This window comes from Babylonia areolata, chromosome 18 (assembly GCF_041734735.1).
Source record: "Babylonia areolata isolate BAREFJ2019XMU chromosome 18, ASM4173473v1, whole genome shotgun sequence".
Taxonomy (NCBI): domain Eukaryota; kingdom Metazoa; phylum Mollusca; class Gastropoda; order Neogastropoda; family Buccinidae; genus Babylonia; species Babylonia areolata.
In genome coordinates, this window is record NC_134893.1 from 62,366,417 (window position 1) to 62,381,936 (window position 15,520).

A 15,520-nucleotide genomic window follows, 5' to 3' on the forward strand; every position below is an offset into this window, starting at 1 on the left:
ATGATGTTTTTGTGCAAATTACCTGACTAATGTTTGTAATGAACAAGTTGAAAATGTGACAAAAAACAAAACACTGATTTCAAAACAACAGCATGTCACTAAAAATATATAAAATGGGAAAACAGCGTGTGTTTTGTATTCTTTATTCATTTACCTTTCAGAAAATATATACTTTTATGGGTCTTTCTCCAATAACAAAGAGCACAGAATTTTTTGAAAATTTATACCCGTTTTTTGTGAAAAAACCCTGGCAAATAGATTTCACTTAAATCTTATTTTCCTGGCAGCGAAAGGGTTAATTAAGAATTACACATTCACAAACTGTGAAAGGGAGAACTCATATGAACATTGTTGAAAAAAAAATTGCTGACTTGGTTCACAAAAAAAGGTTTTTTTTTTAGAAAGTTAAAGTGATCTCAAAGGGGAGGTGTGGTATATGTACATCTAGTAACAATTGTATTGACTAAGATGCAAATGATTCAAGGGACACTACTCCAATGGGCAGCCTCGTTCTGACTACTTTGTTGTTTGGCACAGCAACCCAGGTTGAGAACTAAAGGAGGCTGGGTGCTTCATCTCACAACTTGCTTCAAGAAATCTCATATGTGCACTCTCGAGACTATGAAATAGTACAAGAGGTAATTTTACCATGTCTTCATAGTCTTCAAGAGCCTGGTTGGAAGTACTATGGCTACAATGAAAAAAATATATATTGGACAAAAGCTTATCAGCACCATACATCAACTTTACTCCAAAGCAACCAGTGTGATAAGTGGTTCCAAACTTCTCTTGGAGTCGTCTGCCTGCTGTCTCTCATGCTTTTCAACGTATTTCTGGAATGCATCATGACCGATGTGCTTGAAGTTCATGTCAGCACTGTCAACATTAGAGGAAGAACCATCACAAACCTTCGCTTCACAGACGTCATTGACGCTATTGACACAATTAGCAAGAACTTGCCCAGCTTGTTTAAAGACTGGATGAAACATCGGCAAGATATGGCATGGCATGGAAATCAGCGCCGAAATGACCAAGTTGATGGCCAGCCACATACCACCATCACTGCTGATATAACTGTCCAGAGACAGAAGCTAGGAACTGTTTAACATTTCATATATCTGGGATTGTAAGCCAACGATTTCTCACAATCCTACGATTTCTCTTATTTTGTGAGAGAAATCATGGGGGGCGCCCCCACGATATCTTTGGCTCTGAGAGAAATCGTAGGAATGTGAGAAATTGTGAGAAGTCCCCCGTATTTTTATGAAAAATATTTCCTTTATTATTGGAGTTGGTTTCTTGTCTCATCCGAATGCAAATCTTAGAGAAGAATGAGAGAGAGAAAAAGAAAAGAAAAAGAAGAAGGAGGACGATGACAACGACGATCATGATAATGACAGTGGTGGTAGCAAAGACACAGTAATGACACTGAAACAAACTGTTTATTGTATTTCACATAAGATGGATCACTGCAATGCATCAGCCTCAAATTCAACATCAGAATCAATAGCAAACAATGAAATTCAGGCAATGTGTATAACTCGAACAGAAATATGATATGATATGATATACTACAATACATTATGATATAATATAATATGATATAACATAATTATGATAATATAATATAATATGATATGATATGATATAATATGACTTGAACCAGATCTTTTCTGGAAGTTGGGGAAAACATCAGAATGATTTAACTTTCTACATAAATGTGATAGCAAAAAAGGTGTTTCACAGTGCTTTACCCTCACATAGGGAGCATGAAGACTTGACCAAATAGTTTTGATGTTTGTCATGATAAAACCTTTTCTGTCACATTTATTTAGAATGTTCTTCATTTCATGCTTGCTCATTTGTCATCTGTGTCAGCATCCTTTCGCATGCAATATTGCGTGAAAATAGATTCTCGGTTTATTAGAAGACACTTAAAAATATGAAAAATATGAAAATATTTTAAAAACAGAGTGAAAGAAGACCAAATCAACCATAAGGAAACACACAACCACCCCCCCCCCACCGCCCCCCTCCACACACACACACACACACGCTCACTCACTCACTCACTGTCATACATATACATTCACACTTTTTGAAAAACTGGTACAGTGCCATCACATCACCATCTATTGTTGATATCTTTGCTAACGCCACTGTCATTACATATGGTCATTGTCATTTCCCCCATTTCTCGTTTCTTTTTTTATCTCTCACTTTTCTCTTAGATTTGCATTGGGAAAAGACAAGAAACCAACTCCGATGATAAAGAAAATATTTTTGATAAAAATAAAGGGGACTTCTCATGATTTCTCACCCATTGAGAAGGGGAACAACCACGATTTTTCGCAATCCCACAATGAGAGAAATCGTGGGATTGCAAGAAATGGTAGGCTTACAGGATTCTATCATCAACAACATGTCAGGTCAGGTCATTAGATCTGCTACTGGTAACCAGAAATCCAGTACAACCTGTTCAGGGTCGGATTGCCGGCGACTAAACCGGCACTCTCACCACTCCCTTCCGGGACTGGTGAGGCAGGTGGCTAGACACTCTTATGGAATTAAAAGCAAGATCCATAAAAGGGCGTCGGCTCAGGAGAGCTACCGACGGCCATCTAGCTCCACCGTGCTGTGTGCATGCCACACGCAGTTGGCCCCCGGGGTGTGTCTACCCATGCATGCGAAGTCTGGATCCGGTAGAATCTGCGGAAGAAACCTATCGGTTCAACGGAGATGAAGGTAGTTACAGCAACGCACTGTGGAGTGCAGAGAGCAAGATGAGACACCGAAAGGATATCTTGGTCATCCACTGCATCCGTTCTCATCCTCCAGTCGTCTCGACTTAGTCTTGCCACTGGAAATTGATGGACCCGGACGAGAGAGTGAGGTCGACGTTGCGCAACTCCTCTTCACTTTAAACAAACTCATCGCGCAAGTCATCGGTCATCCTTACTGACCTTTCATCCTTCATCATTTCATCACCCCCAAGTCCTGTGGCGACAGGCGAGCGATGAAACGACAGGTGTGGGTACACTGGCAGTCGCAGCCGCAGACCTGCACGCAGGCGGCTCAGGCCATAGGGTCGCTCTTCATCGACAGGAGCAGCGATGGATCTCGGCAGCCGTCTGAGCGTCTAAGCAGCCCTCTTTAGGAATGCACTGCTCACCTCCCTGGCATGAGGAAGGGGCTAGAAAAGGTGCCCTAAAAATTGCCTGCTCCATATCACCCTGGCTAGCATACCGCGGCTGGTGGGGACCCTACATCAGTGGTCGAAACAAAGAGAAAGAAAAGAAAAAAACAAGGATCGTTCCTCTCACCATTGGTGCTTGGAACATAAGGATTCTCCTGGACAGAGATAACGCGGACAGACCCCAAAGGAGAACGGCACTAGTTGCATCCGAACTCGCCAGATACAACATTGACATCGCAGCCTTGAGTGAGACTCGGCTTGCAGGCGAAGGCAAGCTCTGTGAACGGGGATCTGGTTACACCTTCTTCTGGAGTGGACGAGGAAGTGAAGAGCGACGTGAGGTTGGCGTTGGTTTTGCAGTAAAAACAGCACTTGTCAGCAAGCTAGCTGGAATCCCAAAGGGAGTCAACGATAGGCTTATGACCATGAAACTCCCACTGGCATCTGGCCAGAAGCACCTCACCATTGTCAGTGCCTACGCCCCAACCATGACCAACCCGGATGAAGTGAAGGCGAAGTTCTATGAGGACCTTCACTCTGTCATTGCTGCTATCCCTAAAGCAGACAAGTTCATCATTCTTGGGGACTTCAATGCTAGAGTTGGCTCTGACTACATCTCCTGGGATGGAGTGATTGGAAAGTATGGCGTGGGCCACTGCAACCCAAATGGATTGCTTTTGCTTCAGACCTGTGCAGAGCACGAACTGCTGATAACCAACACAGTTTTCTGCCTCCCTACCCGTAACAGGACGTCATGGATGCACCCTCGCTCAGAGCATTGGTATCTCATCGATTACGTCATCGTCAGGAAAAGGGATAGGCAAGATGTACGTGTAACAAAGACCATGTGCGGCGCCGAGTGTTGGACAGACCATCGCCTTGTAGCCTCGAAGCTGAATATTCGAATCCAGCCCAAGAGACGCCCCCAAGGCCAGAAGGCTCCAAAATGGCTCAACATCGCTAAGCTGAAAAACATCACCATCAAACAGACCTTTGTGGAGCTGCTGGAAGATCGTCTGGAATCCGCCTCTCTGGACAACCAGAATGTGGAGTCTGACTGGAGGACCCTGCGCGAGCTGATCTATAATACAGCTTCAGAGACCCTGGGACCCATGACCAGAAAGCACAAAGACTGGTTTGATGAAAACTGTGATGAAATCAAGCAGCTTCTGGATGAGAAATGCCGTCTGCATCAAGCCTACCTGAGCAACCCAAAGTCCACATCAAAAAAGGATGCGTACAATGCCATCCGCAGGACTGTTCAGCAAAAGTTACGTCAGATGCAGGATAAGTGGCTGAGTGACAAAGCTGATGAGATCCAGGGATATGCTGACAGGCACGATATGAAGAGGTTCTATGATGCCTTAAAAGAAGTCTACGGCCCCACATCCTCAGGATCATCCCCCCTCCTCAGTGCAGATGGGAATACCTTGATCACCGAGAAGGAGAAAATTCTCAAATGCTGGGCTGAGCACTTCAACAGTGTCTTAAATCGCCCTTCCTCTATAAATGATGAAGCCATAGACCGTCTCCCACAAGTCCCCATCAACGAAGCACTGGACGATCCGCCAACACTTCTTGAGACCCAGAAAGCAATCCGTCTGCTATCCAGTGGCAAAGCACCTGGCTCAGACTCCATACCAGCAGAGGTCTACAAGGATGGAGGCACTGTGCTGACTGAGAAGCTCCATCAGCTGTACTCACTCATGTGGAAAGAAGAGACGATCCCCCAGGATTTCAAAGATGCATGTATCATTCACTTGTACAAGCGAAAGGGGAACCGGCAAGCCTGTGATAACCATCGGGGCATTTTTTTGCTCTCCATCGCAGGCAAGATACTTGCCAGGATCCTACTAAACCGCCTCACAGCACACCTTGACCAAGGTCATTTGCCTGAGAGCCAATGTGGATTCCGGAAAGAGCACGGAACCACCGACATGGTGTTTGCTGCAAGGCAGCTGCAAGAGAAATGTCAGGAGCAAAATGCTGCTCTGTTCTCCACCTATGTCGACCTCACTAAAGCCTTCGACACCGTGAGTAGAGAGGGACTGTGGAAGATCATGGCCAAGTATGGATGCCCTCGGAAATTTATTTCCTTGGTCAGCCAATTCCATGAAGGCATGCAGGCTCGAGTCCAGGACAGTGGCGAAACATCTGCTCCTTTTCCTGTCACAAATGATGTCAAGCAAGGCTGCGTCCTGGCTCCAACACTGTTCAGCCTCATGTTCTCTGCAGTGCTTACTGATGCCTTCAGAGATGGCGATGTTGGAATTGGCCTGAAGTACCGAACAGATGGCAAGCTGTTTAACCTCAGAAGGCTTCAAGCAAAAACGAAGGTCATGACAGACATCATCAGAGACTTTTTGTTTGCTGATGGTTGTGCCCTCAACGCTGGATCTGAAGCTGACATGCAACTCAGTGTTGACAAATTTGCCACTGCCAGCAGGAACTTCGGCCTTACCATCAGCACGAGGAAAACTGAAGTTCTCCATCAGCCAGCCCCAGGGAAACCCCACGTTGAGCCCAACATCACAGTCAACGGTCAGAGACTCAGTGCGGTGGAGCGGTTCACATACCTTGGCAGCACACTGTCACGAAATGCGACCATCGATGATGAAGTGAATGTCAGGATTGCAAGAGCAAGCGCAACTTTTGGTAGACTCATGCAAATGTCTGGAACAGAAGAGGCATTGGTCTTGAGACCAAACTAAAGGTCTACAGAGCAGTAGTTCTCCCCACACTACTGTACGCCTGCGAAACTTGGACAGTGTACCAACGACACGCCAAGAAGCTGAACCACTTCCACACAACATGCCTAAGGAAGCTACTGAACATCAAGTGGCAAGACAGGACCCCAGACACGGATGTGCTTGCAAAAGCCACCCTTCCCAGCATCTTCACCATCCTGACGCAGTCCCAGCTTCGCTGGGCTGGACACGTGGTGCGCATGCCAGACCATCGGCTGCCCAAAAGGCTCTTCTATGGCGAGCTGCAACAAGGGAAGAGATCACACGGAGGTCAGAAGAAGCGCTTCAGAGATACTCTGAAAGTCTCTCTGAAAGCGTTTGATATCAACCCTGACTCCTGGGAGGAATCTGCAGTGGACCGTGGCAAATGGCGCGCTGCTGTGCACAAAGGTGCTAAGTTGTGCATGGCCAACAGGACTGCTGCAGCTGTTCAGAAGAGGCAGGCCAGAAAGTCACGGGCAAACAAGCTCCCTGACAATGATATGCCTCTCTTTGTCTGCCCCAACTGTCAGCGAACATTTCGTGCGCAGATTGGACTATTCAGCCATCTGCGCACTCACAGATAGATTCATGAGCATCCCCCCCCACCACCACCACCCTCCCCCCATCCCCCAGCTGGATGACAACGATGGTCATCATCGATCTCGATGGACACACACCATCATCAACAATGAAGGATCCAAACCAGACATCCCCTCAAGAGTTGCAAAGACAACATCAGCACTGTCAAGACTGAAATGCTGATATGGTCATGTAGTTTTCAGTTTCAGTTTGTTTCTCAAGGAGATGTCACTGCTTTCAGATGAATCTATATTCACTACACAACATCTGCTTGGCAGATGCCGAACATTGTCATATCCCAGTGCACTAGTGAGGCTTATATGCTTGCATATATATATATATATATATATATATATATATATATATATATATATATATATATAATATATATTGCAATGTAACAAGATTCAGTGGCTTTGCTAAAAACAGTCCTCCAGGGAACTGTTAAATGTAGGAGATGGAGGGGAAGACAAAATGGACAAACAACATTGCAAAGTGGGCAGGAAAACTATTTGCAGAGACCCAGGTTTTGACACACAACTGACAGTTCTTTTGTGCGGTGTTTATATAATGTCACTCTTAAAGCCATATTAATCACTGCATGAAATGGTTTCAAAGTCATGTCCTTTTCTATCAAAATAATTTTTTTTAAATTACCAGAAGGATTATACTATGACCCAAAGATAAAGTATCCCTGGTTTGCCCAAGAATTATATTACAGAAATCAGTGTATCCACACAACATAATTCAGTATTCATTGATGCATGGAATAATATGGGATTAGCCTTTGATGAAGATAATACCATAGTGAGAATTTTCCTGTGATCTCTCAATCATTCTTCAGTCATTCTTGTATGATTATTGTAATAATGCTAACATTGATGAAATAACAAAATGTAATAACACCAAAAATAATAACAATAAAAAATTATTACAATAGAATAATCTCAACCAAAACAGTAATAATACAGATAAGAAAAATAATGATTGACTTTTTTTGATACGCTACCCACCTTGGCAACCATTGTGGTGTTCATGCATGACTAAGTTTACATGTCAGTAAGAACAAGAAACTTACTGGCCATACATTGTTAGGTTCTGTATGAAAATGCTCAAAGCCGTCCTTCTTTCAAATAACGATAGTCATGTCGATGTTATTATAGAGCTCTGAAGAGAAATTCTTTGTCATACTGAACAGTTTTCACCAAGGCTTTCATAATGATTGTGAACATCAACATTTTTCCCTCCTAGTCCTAATCTTAATTTCTAATTTAATCCCATGACACATTGATTATACAAACTATAAGCTGACCTCAGTTTCCACATACTAAGCTGCAGATTACTGCTCCAATGGAATTTAGAACCCAGTTATATCCATACAGTTTTGAGGAAATGATACAGTAAGTAGTTGAGAAAATATGATAAAATTTCCTTTTTAATTCAGTGGTCTTTGCATTAACATCCCACAACCCAACTGGAATAATTCCCTGTGGCTGTATCAACAATTCTAATTTTTATATACATCTGATTTAGAAGCATCAGCACTTAAAACTTGACATGCTCTTTTAGTCTTTGTGTTCCATAGTGTTGAAAACGAACAGACTTAAAAAAGATCCAGATACACTGAAAGGCTTTTCAGGTTTTGTGCATCATATTTGTCTTCTCTGTCTTAAAATGTGCAGTCACTATAGCTGAACTCTTTTAAGTAAGTGTAAGAATTAAAAACTTGTTCTTTTATGTGGAAACAGTCCAAGACACTGAAACAGCAATGCAAATTGACAATATACAGATGTTTTTAGATGTTCTTGGACAATAGAATTAAAAAGTTCAAGCAAAAGAATACGCCCCAACTGGTCTGTTTTTGTAAATTTTGTATGTGATGTCACTGTGTATATTACTATATGTGTATGCTGAAGTTTAACACATGTGTGTGTACGTGTATGATTGCATGTGTGTGCATGTTTGAAATTTATCTGGTTCAGATGAAATGTAGTATTGATACAAATAGTGTCTGTGGGATTTCCTGAGTGATGATCTTCTTTGTTCGACAGTTTGAGTATCGCCGCTACGAACTTATCAGCGTCAGCAGAAACAGACCTGCGAAAATGTCTAGCACAGCGACTTTCAAGAAACTCCTCATCTTTTAACCATGGCAACGTTTTGTCTGTTGGATTAAGGTAGGCAGGAAACATGTGGTGATTTAATGTGATAAGAACTGTCCTAAGCATGATAGTCAGAAACATAATAAAAGCAAACAGCAGTGCATGTTTTACTTTATAATGACAAGTAATCCATTCCAATCAGGATAGTGAAGAGAAAAAGCCCACTTAATTTGATTTTACATTATTCTTCATCATAGCCTCCATTGCACAGGCTTGCAACGCACATGCACAATCTTTACATTCACATCCTTCACACGTACTCAACATACACAACAGACAGAGATGTAGGCATGCACACACACACACACACACACACACACACACACACACACACACTCTCTTTCTCTCTCTTTCCCTTTCAAAGGCGTTATAGAAATAATGATGTCTATTATAAAACTTTGAAGTAGATATGAGCATGTTTTGGAAGCTGTTCTATTCACAAATTGAACCCAGTTTGACATATTATGCAGTAGGAGTGTGGGTATGGGAGAGGAATGTAAACAAATCGAAGTCATTCATACATTTGCCATGAACATATTTGTAAATGTCCCCCTGCATGCCTCAAACAAGCAGGTTTATGGTGAAACTGTAAGATACCCACTGCATATCAGAACATCAGTGAAATGAATTAGATATTGGCTGAAATTGGTTTTGCTTCCTATGTCCAGACTGTGTAGGCAGGCATATGAAATGCTTCTGTTTCAACATGAATGTGGCCATTACAATTGGGTGTTGAGTGTTAAAAATCTCTTGTTAAAAAATGGCTTTGGGATTGTATGGCGAAGCCAGGGCATTGGAAGCAAGTCCAGTTTTATCTCTGAATTTAAAGACAGACTCACTTCATGTTGCAAGCAAAATTGGTATACAGAGATAGAGAGTAATGATAAATGCAGATGGTTTAATTCTTTCAAGTGTTTTTCAGGCAGAAAAGTATTTGTCATGTTTCACAAATAAGTGGTACAGAGATAACTTTATTATATTTTGTTTATTAGAGTTAGTGGTCTAAAAAGTTGTAAAAGATGGTTCTTAGCTGATAACGAAAATATGACAGATGTTAATTGTCCATCATGTGGAAACGGATTGGAGGATGAAGTTCATTTTTTATTTCATTGTACTGCTTACAGTGACATTCGGAAATTTTTTTCAAAACTAGACTCGTTCACCGGTGTTCCTGATCAAAGCAGTGTGGTGAACATTCTTTCGTGTGATAATGAATTTGTACTAAAGGAATTAGCGAGATTCGTTGCAAAAGCAATGCAAATAAGAAAAAATAAAATGGAAATTATTTATGACAGCATTTAATGTTCTAAGAATTCATTTCAAGATGATCCTCTGTCCGCACACACATGCACGCACGCATGTGTGTGTGTGATAGAGGGTGAGAAGGATGGCTGGGTATGTGGGGGGTGTGAGTGAGGTGTGTGCGTGTGACAATTTTGGGGAGGGGAGGGGTGGGTTTGGAAAGGCGATGGCGAGCAACAAAACTGAAAGTCCACAGTCAGATCTTCCGAAAACAAATATATAAAGTGAAACATATGATCTCATCAGCGAAGACAAACTTCTTTTCTCAAGTTCTCGATGCCACATACACCAAATCTCTTTATTCTATCATGTCAAATCTTCTTGGTACTGCAAAAAAGACTCCTCTGCCCTCTGTCTACACTTTATCTGAACTCCCCATTGTCTTCTCTTTCTTTTTCGACAAAGTCCAAAATATTTGTATGAGCTTAGACCATATGCCTTTCCAACCTGCTTATCCTGATCCTCTCCATTCCTTCAATCCATTGACTGAAACAGAAGTGAATGAAATCATGAAAGAAATTTCCGTAAAATCCTGTGAACTTAATCCTATACCAGCGTCTGTCTTTTCCCAGTGTGTCTCACAGCTTCTCCCCACAGTCACCAATTTTGTCAACTCATCCCTTTTGACTGGAATGTTTCCATCCACTTTCAAAACTGCAATCGTCCGGCCTCTTCTGAAGAAACCCATCCTTGATGCAAACATTTTGAAAAATTATCAACCAGTTTCTAACCTTCCTTTCCTGTCCAAACTCCTTGAAAAATCTGTCCTGAAGCAGCTCAACAACCACCTTTGTTTCAAAAATCTCATCCACCCATTTCAGTCTGCCTATCGTGCTGACCACATCACTTGAAGCCACTCTCCTTCACATCCTGAACAATCTGCTGCTCGCGGCTGATTCAGGAAAAATTTCCCTTCTCACTCTTAGACCATTCAGTCCTTCTTTCCCGTCTTTATTTTACATTGGCATCAACGGCATTGTTCTCAACTGGTTCAAATCTTATCACACTGATCAATTCCAGTCTGTCATTGTTGATAATTTCCAGTCTGAGCCTGTTAAAATCAAACAAGGAGTCCCACAGGGATCTGTTTAAGGCCCAGTTCTCTTCTCACTGTACACTGCTATTCTCGCTGAACTATCAACCACCACAATGTTAGTCATCATTTCTATGCTGATGACACTCAACTTCAGAAGAGTGATACCCCTGAAAAATTGTCATCGCTCTTGCAAGAAACATTTGAATGCTTCCTGGACATTCAAAACTGGATGACAGTAAACAAGTTACAATTGAACGCAGACAAAACTGAAGCAATGATCATAGGAACTAAACAAAAACTCTCTTTCATCACAGCTGACATAAGTTACAATTGAACGCAGACAAAACCGAAGCAGTGATCATAGGAACCAAACAAAAACTCGCTTCAGTCACAGCTGACAAAATCAAATTTGGCAGTACATCCATCCCTCTTTCCAGCTCAGTCAGGAACCTCGCCATTTTCCTTGACAACACACTGTCCATGCAAAAATTTATCAGTCAGACATGTACCGACGTCTCCACACATTACAACACTGTTGTCTCTGAACTGCTGGATGAACATGCACCCCCCTGACCTGATAGGCCTTTTCCCCCATGGTACATGCAAGACATTCGACTTGCAAAACGCAAACGTCGCCAGTTGGAAAGGTGATGGCGAGCAACAAAACTGAAAGTCCACAATCAGATCTTCCGAAAACAAATAAATAAAGTCAAACACATGATCTCATCAGCGAAGACAAACTTCTTTTCTTCTCAAGTTCTTGATGCCACATCAACCAAACCTCTTTATTCTGTCATGTCAAATCTTCTTGGTACTGCAAAAAAGACTCCTCTTCCTTCTGCCTACACTTTATCTGAACTCCCCAATATCTTCTCCTTTTTCTTTTTCGACAAAGTCCAAAATATTCGTATGAGCTTAGACCAGATGCCTTTCCAACCTGCTTATCCTGATCCTCAGTTCAACAACACTCCTCTCCATTCCTTCAATCAATCCATTGACTGAAACAGAAGTGAATGAAATCATGAAAGAAATGACAATAAAATCTTTCTTTTTCGATAAAGTCCAAAATATTTGTATGAGCTTAGACCATATGCCTTTCCAACCTGCTTATCCTGATCCTCTCCATTCCTTCAATCCATTGACTGAAACAGAAGTGAATGAAATCATGAAAGAAATTTCCGTAAAATCCTGTGAACTTAATCCTATACCAGCGTCTGTCTTTTCCCAGTGTGTCTCACAGCTTCTCCCCACAGTCACCAATATTGTAAACTCATCCCTTCTTACTGGAACCTTTCCATCCACTTTCAAAACTGCAATCATCCAGCCTCTTCTGAAGAAACCCAACCTTGATGCAAATATTTTGAAAAATTATCGACCAGTTTCTAACCTTTCTTTCCTGTCCAAACTCCTTGAAAAATCTGTCCTGAAGCAGCTCAACAACCACCTTTGTTTCAACAATCTCCTTCACCCTTTTCAGTCTGCATATCATGCTGACCACAGCACCGAAGCCACTCTCCTTCACATCCTGAACTATCAACCGCTAGCGTCCAACTCAGGAAGAATTTCCCTTCTCACTCTTCTCGACTTGTCAGCCACCTTTGACACGATAGACCATTCAATCCTTTCCCATCTTCATTTTACATTTGGCATCAGCGGCACTGTTCTCAACTGGTTCAAATCTTATCTCACTGATCGATTCCAGTCTGTCATTGTCGATAATTTCCAATCTGAACCTGTTAAAATCAAACACGGAGTCCCACAGGGATCTGTTTTAGGCTCTTCACACTGTACACTGATCCTGTCACTGAAATTATCAACCACCACAATGTTAGTCGTCATTCCTATGCTGATGATACTCAACTTCAGAAGAGTGATACTCCTGAAAAATTGTCCTCGCTCTTGCAAGAAACATCTGAATGCTTCCTGGACATTCAAAACTGGATGACTGTAAATAAGTTACAATTGAACGCAGACAAAACCGAAGCAATGATCATGGAAACCAAACAAAAACTTGCTTCAATCACAGATGACAAAATCAAATTTGTCAGTACATCCATCCCTCTTTCCAGCTCAGTCAGGAACCTCGGCGTTGTCCTTGACAACACACTGTCCATGTAAAAATTTATCAGTCAGACATGTCAATTCTGCTACTGTCAGTTGTGACACATCAGTTCCATTTGGAAATATCTGTCTACCGACGCAACATTTCGACTTGTCGTTTCTCTCATTCTGTCTTGCCTTGACTACTGTAACTCCCTATTGTCTGGTTTGCCTGCTTCATCTATTCAGTCCCTTCAGCACATACAAAACTCTGCTGCCCGACTCGTCCTCAGAAAGAAAAGATCTGAGCACATCACTCCTATTTTGCAACATCTCCATTGGCTCCCTGTCTCACACAGAATAAAGTATAAGATCAGCACTCTATGTTATAAATGTATTCACAAATCTGCCCCTTCCTATCTTTGTGGCTGCCTTCACCTCTACACTCCATCTCGCTTTCTATGATCGCCTTTGGATCCACTCTGTTTACGCATACCCAGATTCAAACATTCTACTGTTGGACGCCGTTCTTTCTCTGTCTCTGGACCTTGTATTTGGAATGAACTTCCTCTTTCGCTTTGTCAGGTGCCCGCACTCAGCTCTTTCAAGTCTGGCCTTGAAACACACCTCTTCACCCTCTCCTACCTCTTCCTTGTCTTCAGTTTTCTTCAGTTTTAGAGTTATGCATGCATGTGAATGACTGGTGTGAAAGCGCTTAGATTTGTCTCTGCACAAGATTCAGCACTATATACATACTGTCATTATTATTATTATTATGTTTACCAGATGAGAATGAGGGAGAGACGGATGGTTCATAAATTTCTTAGTGCAGGCAAGCAACAGTTCAGTCTTTTCATCATTTAGCTGTAGTTTGTTGTCTTTGTCTCTCCAGACAAGTTTTCAAAAACAGATTGAAATAAGATTTTTTTTATCATGTGCATTGCCATGTGCATAGTCACATAAACCATGTGGCTGTGCACACGATAATCATTGTTTTAATCATTTTCATGCATCTCAGTGTAGTGCGTGTGCATGTATTTGTGTGTACCCATTTTGTCAACTCTGACATGGTTCTGTTATGAACAGCTTAACAGAGGATGTGACATCTTCCGCTGCCTGTTATTATTGTGTGCTGGAGAACTTGCCTTCCTCCACTCACATTGATGCTGCTGCTGACAGGCCCCCCAGCTTGAGGAAGTTTGTTGTCTGCTTCATCTCCTTCTTTGACAGCTCTCTTGATCTATATCCTTTACTGGTCAGAATGGTTCTGTTGGTGATGTTTGACTGAGTGAGGAAAGAAAGAGAGAGAGAGAGTGCATGTGTGTGAGTGATTGAGTGTGATGATGTGTGTGCATGTGTGTGTGTGTGTGTGTGTGTGCGTGTGTGCGCACGCGCGCGCGCGTGTGTGTATGTGTGCAAGAACACATACATAAAAGTATGTGAGTACCTGTTTTTCTGTTGCAGTTCCCTTTGAGTCCATGCTCTGTCTGTTCCTCTCTTCACCTCTTTCTGTCTCTTACCTCCCTCTCTTGCACATGGAACATATTCAGTAATTTCACTGGATGTTATTGCTGTATTCCTCAAATAGAACTAGAATAGGAAGAAAAATAAAGTACATTTTCTTTTTTCTTTTTCCTTGCAGTGCAAGGTTCTGTTCTTCCCTCAAATCTGGCAAGCTCAAAGTGATGCAATGCAAATATAGATTTAAACAATTCAAGAACAACAGAAATAAGAACATTAATAAAATGAAAATACACCTCAAGAACTTCACTTTCTCTGGCATTCATTACTGAGTTGTACAAGTTGTAATATATTTGTATTTGTATTTCTTTTTATCACAACAGATTTCTCTGTGTGAAATTTGGGCTGCTTTCCCAGGGAGAGCGCGTCGCTACATTTCAGCACCACCCATTTTTTTGTATTTTTTTCCTGTGTGCAGTTTTATTTGTTTTTCCTATCGAAGTGGATTTTTCTACAGAATTTTGCAGGAACAACCCTTTTGTTGCCGTGGGTTCTTTTACGTGTGGTAAGTGCATGCTGCACATGGGACCTCGGTTTATCGTCTCATCCGAATGACTAGCGTCCAGACCACCACTCAAGTTCTAGTGGAGGGGGAGAAAATATCAGCAGCTGAGCCAAGATTCGAACCAGCGTGCTCAAATTCTCTTGCTTCCTAGGCAGACGCATTACCTCGAGGCCATGACTCCATTTAGTGTAACGAATTAAATATATTTTTAAGGCTTTACTTCCTTTGTTGATTTTTTAATGCAAAATTTGTTTATATAGACCTTTCCCCTCATCCATCTTTATGTATTTATTTTTGTTTTGATTTACGAAATACAGCTTTGTTTCATTAAATACAGTTCTGTGTGATCAGTGGTGTTTTGTTTTGTTTTGGTTAGCTGATCATTCGTATATCTCTTTTTATAAATATGTCTATTTTGCTGTCAGCCTCTGATCTTTACAGTGTTTTCAT

The 15,520-nt window shown here is 41.8% G+C and overlaps 1 protein-coding gene across 3 annotated transcripts in view; it reads left to right on the top strand.

The window, feature by feature from the left end:
• The window catches only part of LOC143292984 (protein Njmu-R1-like), a 145,810-nt gene that overhangs the window by 9,975 nt on the left and 120,315 nt on the right, over nt 1-15,520 (top strand). For all 3 annotated transcript variants that reach the window (XM_076603724.1, XM_076603726.1, XM_076603725.1), the window contains exons 3-4: nt 8,556-8,681; nt 14,131-14,286. In XM_076603724.1, coding sequence (XP_076459839.1) covers nt 8,556-8,681; nt 14,131-14,286 — 282 coding nt within the window. The remainder of the gene's footprint in view (nt 1-8,555; nt 8,682-14,130; nt 14,287-15,520) is intronic.